The sequence below is a fragment of the Eupeodes corollae genome, chromosome 3 (assembly GCF_945859685.1).
Source record: "Eupeodes corollae chromosome 3, idEupCoro1.1, whole genome shotgun sequence".
NCBI classification, from domain to species: Eukaryota; Metazoa; Arthropoda; class Insecta; order Diptera; family Syrphidae; genus Eupeodes; species Eupeodes corollae.
The window spans coordinates 108,005,595-108,012,675 of record NC_079149.1 but is presented as its reverse complement, the minus strand read 5'-3'; the positions used below and the strand labels follow the sequence as shown (position 1 = coordinate 108,012,675).

At 35.9% G+C, this 7,081-nt stretch overlaps 2 protein-coding genes across 2 annotated transcripts; one reads left to right on the top strand and one right to left on the bottom strand.

The window, feature by feature from the left end:
- The first annotated feature begins 1,713 nt into the window (after nt 1-1,713).
- On the top strand, nt 1,714-3,148 carry LOC129950320 (uncharacterized). Its single transcript, XM_056062215.1, has 3 exons — nt 1,714-1,871; nt 1,928-2,599; nt 2,659-3,148. The coding sequence occupies exons 2-3, from the start codon at nt 1,943-1,945 to the stop codon at nt 2,983-2,985; spliced, it is 984 nt and encodes a 327-aa protein (XP_055918190.1). The 5' UTR covers nt 1,714-1,871; nt 1,928-1,942; the 3' UTR covers nt 2,986-3,148.
- Nucleotides 3,149-5,455: 2,307 nt separating this feature from the next.
- Nucleotides 5,456-6,803, bottom strand: LOC129951713 (small glutamine-rich tetratricopeptide repeat-containing protein beta). The gene has a single exon (XM_056064010.1). It carries the CDS (start codon nt 6,675-6,677, stop codon nt 5,760-5,762), a length of 918 nt encoding a protein of 305 aa, XP_055919985.1. The 5' UTR covers nt 6,678-6,803; the 3' UTR covers nt 5,456-5,759.
- Nucleotides 6,804-7,081: the final 278 nt, after the last annotated feature.

The following is a 7,081-nucleotide window of genomic DNA, read 5'->3' as shown; positions in this document are numbered from 1 at the left end:
ATGGATTTGTATGGTGGTTAGGATAATTTGTTAATACGTATTACAGCAACTCAGTACTCGTGACATGATGGTTAGTGCATTGGATTGTCATGAAAAGTGATTTCTCTTATTAGCCGTATGGATTCGGCTTAACATTGAAAGTTCCCTACATCCCTAACAATATTACTGGCACACAGGAATGGTTGAGAATTGTAAGTCACTATGCCCTAGTTCTCTACGGACTATTCCGCCACCCAATTTATTTTTTATTTATAATACAGCAACAATTTGGAATCCTGGTTTTTCTCTGGGTTAATAATTGCTTCGTTTAAATATCAAAAATGACATATATATACATTTAATTATGACAGCTACAGTGCTGTTTTGTGTTTTATTTGTAGTTTTAGTCATTAATTTCATTTTACCTGCGCCATATTTGATTTGTTTTCTTCTTTTCAACAACTGACGTATGACATTTTTGTTTTAATTTGCTTTGACAGTTTAAAATGAAAAGAAACACGTTAACCCGGTTTAAATCAACTTTTTCGTATTTGGGATAATTTGTTTCTTTTTAATAAGCAAAAATAAGGATGAACATAATTTTCTTAACTATAATTTTCTTACGATCTGCGTTTATAAAGGTCAATACATTTCTGGTCTGCTTTACTCAACTATCCAAATAATGCGATTTCAAGTATTTGAATCATCTTTGTTTTAGATTTAAAATTATAGAAACAGTGTAATTCCAAGATAATTTAACCAAATTGTTGAGTTATGCTTGCAATTATGAACAAAAATAGAGCCGGATGGATTAATTGGAAAAACGAAAGTGTAAAAGAATGACGCGAAGATAAACTTCTTCATATCTTCATTATGGGAACTACTTATAATCTACATTTTCTATCTAAAGCACTATTCACATGAGCACGACCTAATATTCGTCGATCTTGACATTTCTTTCACTTGAGAGTTTTTAATTCGTCGCGAATGAAATTTGACTTTGACAATTGTTTTTTTTTTGACAAAATGCTGTCCAAGCTATATTTGTTTAAAAAAAAGTTATTGGTGTCCTTGTTAATAAACAAAACAAGAAAAAGATTTCATGTGCATCCATTTAATTCAAATCGGAAAATTGAAGGAGAATATGTTTCCTTAATAACACTGCTGGAAAAATATCCAGAAAAGTTCTTTACATATACATACATAGCCGAATACCATTCACCACCGAAACCAAAACAAGAATGCTTTGTTCAAGTTAAGTACGCGCTATTATTTTATTCGTTGTGAGTGTGGATAATGTGGAACGCGAATAAAGTTTGACAGTTCGTATCAACTACAATTTTTTAGCTACGAATATATTTGTTTTCTTAAATTTATTAATATATGATATTGAAAAGTAAAAGTATGCATCATAAATCATAAGGAAACTATATTGCTATCGTTTTATTAAGAATTCGTGTGAAAATATGTTTTCAAACGTATATAAACTAACATTTTGTAATTCATTCGTGGTTAGTTGGTCGCGCTCATGTGAATACTGCTTAACTAATGTTAATTCAGTATTTTGTATCCTTTTTCTTTGCAGATTTTAAACAAAAATATTTATTTGCTGAATCACGAAAAAAGACATGATGGAAATTCTTGATGTGTGCATACCTGAATGCGGAATAAAAGAAAAAATGTGCACTGAACTGTTCCACCAAGCTACAAAAAAAAACCAATTTACATTTTTGACACTCCTCACAGTTTGAAAACATAACCTTGCAAGTCTTATCAAAACAAAAATACAAATTTTAATATTTTTAATATTTAAATCAAAAGAACAGAACACCTAAACAAAATATATTTATTATGAATAAAACTTAGAGATCATTTAAATAAAATGCAAATAAGTAGATGTGTTTTAATACTCTATCCATTCATATTTTAAATGAACTAATTTTCATAGATAAAACAACCAAAGATGCTGACAATTTTAAATCCGTTTCTTGAAGTTATCAATTTTTTGAAGAACACCGTCCACTATGTCCTGGTTGTTAGCTTCCTCATTGGGAAGGGAATGTTTGCATTCTTCGAACAAATTTTCTCTTTCATCAAGATAGTTTTTCAGGGTGGAGCTGTTGTTCTAGAGGAGCTATGGTTATTTATAAGGGAGCTCAATTCGACTGTGAACGAAATGTTTATCTACATCGAGACATCAACGAATCGTGGTCTGGCTGGGATACTCGAGGGATTTTTCTTGTTTTTCAGTGAAATGGGACGATTCTTGACAAATGGAAAAATTCATTCTAAACTACTTGCATCGACTGTTGCTAAATGGGTTAGTAATTTCTTTGGAATTATCCGTGGGGCTCTGCTTTTGATAGCCGATTCAGTTTGGTTTGCATTGACCATCATTCCAAGGACTTTAATCGATGTGTTCATAGTTCTGGGAGATCTAATTGCCTTTGGAATTGGTGGCACTTGGAAGTTGATATTGCGCTTTGCTCAAAACGTGATTGATGAGCTATTTCGATATACCATAGCATTTGTTGTAATTGCTGTTGCTCTAAGGAATCGCAGACGCATTTATAGAACTAGCCGCAGGTGGACAGTTCGAATTTGTCGAATTTCAATAAATGTAAGCCTTAACTGATAAATCAAAATAGTTCTCCATTCTAGATATATTTCTCGTTTTAGTGGGTTTTGAGGATCTATCGTTTCCTCTTCGTTCTTCAACCTCCCAGACCAACTACCGACGATGCAGCTGTGGTCGTTGTGTCGTCGCCATCGATTCAAAACCGCATAAAGTCACGTTCTCCAATTAACACCACTTCGACGCTAAATAAAAGCAGCGAATCCATTTGCTGCGTTGTGTGTCGAGACCGTCCCAAATGTGTGCTGCTACTGCCCTGCAAACATTTATGCATGTGTGAAGAATGTGCCGAATTTATTTCAGCTATGCGACAAGCATACTGTCCTCTATGTCGTAGTAATGTTCACAAACAATTGTCCGTCTATGTGTAGACTAAGCGGCGGCGGGCCACAAATATTTTTTGAATTACAAATTTGACCAAAAAAAAAGTCTGAACATATTTTTCTACTTTTTGTACCTTGCTGAGCGCGTATTTGTTTTAAGTTCTATTTTGTGTGTTGTAATACTAATTCATTCTATGATTAATAAATTTTTAAAATTTTTTGTAGAAAAAAGTTATTAATCTTTTTGAAAAATAACCTGGTAAGCTCACGTCGTGTATTCTGATTTATGTCTGAGGTAATAGAGAATTAGAACCAAACCTTCTTTAACGACGTGCCCAGCAACGAACTCTCAAAGTAGAGATCGACCGAACTACTACTTGGGAATTATAAACGAAAAGAGATGCATCTAGCTGGGATATCACTTGCAGGCATAGCGGTTGGAGCCAAGTCGGAGCACATTCAAGGGACAGTGGCAGTTTAGGACAACTTCAAAAAAAGTACTGAAAGAAAAACTTTTTATCATCCAACAAATTATATTCAAGTGGCAGCACCATACATACAAACAACCATTTTCTTAATGTAACGGTACCAGCACACAAAAAATTTATTAGCAAAAGTGTGTTTCTGGAAGGCATGTTTATTTATTTTGTGATGTGATTCGACAAAGAAATTTAACAATTTATAATGTCTCTATACAATTTAAAGCTTTTTAGTGTTTTCTCTCTCTCGGGGCACTTTTGGACAATGCACGAGGAGAAATGTCCTAATCTACCCCCTAATAATTAATCTGTTTTGTGGTGTCTTTTATTGACACCAACTTCACAGAAGCTAAGTTACCACAAAAACAAGTGAGGTGAAGAAATGAAACACTTATGTTTTATTTAACACTTATTAAAAGAAATAGAATAATAATTTATTGATTAAGCTAAATATATGTATACTAATTTTAAAAATACAGAAACTGTGCGGTTGGATATTAGAAAAAACCAGACCGAATTCAGAAGGAAAGAAAGTAAGAATGGAAAAATATTCAAATTTCAAATTTAATCTGCTCACTTGGGCAGTTTGATTTTTTGTACACTTTGAATCAAAATTATTCTGTTCTAGAATTTTCTGTTTTAATTTTGTCATGAGCAGGCAGATGTGCCACCATCGCTACCGTGTCACCACAGTTTACATTGTACAACGCCATCTGACGTTTTAAATTTTGGTTCACAGCTACTTGAGCGTCAAACTTGTCGAGTTGTAGAAGCTGAGTAAGGTCAATGATTCTCGGGAATTATTTCTGCAGGAGAGTCTTGAAACCAAAGGACGCTCGCCCCTCCCCTTCCCAATCCTTACCCCCTCCTGCGACGGCTTTGTGCTATTAGGTTGGATGATGGCTTATTATCCCCTGACTGTATAGTGTATCACTGTCTCTCAATACCTAGTTTCCTTCCTGGGACGCTTATGGCTTAATTGCTGTTCGTCTCTCCTTGTCCAAAATATATCCTTCCCTTCAACTTCCCAATTGGCCTGGATCTAAGGTGTTATACGATCCGTGCCGATGATCAGCCAAGCTGAGGGCCCAATTTCTAAAAATAGCTCAGTCATTAACGGAGTTTTCGGATAACAGGCGATCTCCGGATTAGCTAGCCTTATCTTTTCTTCGCCTGCTCGTGGGAACTAAATGAATAACATAAAACAAAAACGTCAAACCGGTACGTGAATAAACCTCTTCAGGGTGTTGCTTGAGGTGGTATCCGTAGGGTTAGCAGCGTCGTGAATAACTACCCTGACTCTACTACGAATACCGCCACCCAACATAGGATCTCTTACAAACAGCGGTTTAATGCTATGACGATTCTAAAATCCCCTGGTTCAACATTGGGGGATGGACGTAATCCCATCTGTAGCAAGAGGCAAGAGTGGGCCAAATCCATGCTAGACAAAACTAACATCAGCTACGATTTCACGCCAAAGCGACAAAGTTCTTTGGAGGAGTCCACTCTCGTCCCTAAAAAGCCAAAAGTGCAGAACACCAGCACTCCCAACATTGCTAGAGCAATGGGCCTTTTCTTTTGGCCTAAGCTAGTAATTTTCATATAGGTACATAAGTACAAAGGTAATTTCAATTTGTATAATAAATAATAACAAATAAATATATTTGGCAACACAAGCTAATGGTTGTCAACTTCCTTTTTAAAAAAAAAAAATACTATAAAACAAGTTTACATCCTTTCAAATAAGCGATCTGTTTTAAAAGATGCCAGCGTTCTGAATATTTTCGAATTCTTATCACCTACTTGTGAGGGGCCGCTTTTGACGATTAGTCACAACAAAAGACAACTTCACAGAATAAAAAAAAAGAAGAACTGCTCAAAGATCCTCACCAATTAAGCCATTTTTTTTTCAATTCAAAGGTTTCTTTATATTCACAATTTTTATTTTCAATCTAAAAACAAGGATATGAAAGCCCACGTTTAATATATTATTTTAATACTTATTTAAAAACCACCACAGCAACCAAAAGCAACCGTTATGAATATTATTTATTTATTTATTTTCGTATATAATAGACTAATCGCAAGTTGATAACAATGTGTAACTACACAATGCATATATGTATGTACCTATATAAGATAAAAATAAGAGCTACAGAAAAAGAAAATTCAATTCAATTATAACCACACTCCTTCTTCTTCGATACAAGATCGTTTCTTTTTTTTAACACGTAAACATTTAAATTTCACTCGACGTCACAGTTATCATGTTTGAGTTATGTTCTATATGCTTTTTCGTTGAATGAAGTGAAGTGATTAGAAAAGGTCCATTTATGCAGCTTAAGGTTGTGGTGGTTGTCTTGAGGGGTCATTTGCATGCGACTGTTGGAGATTGGCGACTTCAGAGGCAGCCGCTTGGACTAGACTAACCAAACTTTCGGCGTCGAATCCGCCACCTGCTCCGGCTCCAATCGATTCGAAGAGACTCATCAGCCGGGGGTCATTTCTGTTGACTTGCATGTTTGAGACGATATCTCGGAGAGCTGGATTGGAGAGCATAGCACCAATGGCTTCAGAAAGTTGTGGAGCCATATTGAAGGCTGCTTCGTTGGCTGTCGGCCTTTGGTTCTTGGCCACTTCCAAATTGGTACGATAGTCCTGATTGTCGGGTTCTAGTTCAATGGCCTTGCTATAGGCAGCTTGAGCATCATCGAACTTCCCAAGGTTCGAATAGGCTATACCCATTCGGCCGTAGGCTTTTCCATAGCTAGGATTGTAGACAAGTGCTGATTTGCAATCCCTCACTGCTCTCTCGTTCTCACCCAATCGAATAGAGGCTGCGGCACGATTGCAATAGAATATCGGGTTCTTGGGATCGAACGTGAGTGCTCGGTTGTATTGGATGAGGGCTTCTTGGTATTTGCCTTCTTTCATCAGGCGATTACCTTCGTTCTTAATCTGCTCGGCCATTTCCAGGGATTTTGGATTGCGTTCAATGAAAAGCGATTGGAACATCTCAAAGAGATCGATTTCATTTTCTGTCACTGCAGCTGATCCCGATTGGGAGACTTCGCTTCCGGACGCAGCCGACTGTGGTTGTGCTTCATCTTCTTCGCCTATATCGAAGGCTGCCTGTAGACATTGCACTGCCACTTCCAAACTTTCCAATGCGTCGGCAGCTAGTAGTTGCCCCTCGACTTGTGTTTTCAGATAGCCGATAAAGGATTTGACGAATAACTTTTGCACTTGATCGGTCATAGTTGATAAATTTAATTTTATCTAAATTTTCAATTGATCTTTTTTGGAATTATTGCAGATTATTTTAAATGAGGCAAATCCGCAAATGTGTTCTCGTTTTCGTGGAAGTGACAAAGTGGATAAAAAAAAACTTTGACGTTTATCACATTAACTGGGTTTGTTTGTTTTGACGTTGACAAGAAAAACAGAATTCATATTCGGTATGTTCAAACTGTTGAGCCGAGGGAATATGTTACTAAAAGAATAGTATTTAAAAATTTATTTTAATGTCCTTGTTCTTCAACGTATTCGAATAAATAAAAACTTACTAAATAAATGGAGATTCAAATTACGCAATGCAATCGGTAAAATTGTGAAGAAATTCAAAGAGAATTGAAGTTTTAGTGATGCTTTGAGGAATATGC

Coding starts and splice junctions, on each gene's coding strand:
- LOC129950320 (XM_056062215.1), top strand. CDS start 1,943: ATGCTGACAATTTTAAATCCGTTTCTTGAAGTTATCAATTTTTTGAAG. Junction 2,600..2,658: donor TTTGTCGAATTTCAATAAAT/GTAAGCCTTAAC, acceptor TTCTCGTTTTAG/TGGGTTTTGAGGATCTATCG.
- LOC129951713 (XM_056064010.1), bottom strand. CDS start 6,677: ATGACCGATCAAGTGCAAAAGTTATTCGTCAAATCCTTTATCGGCTAT.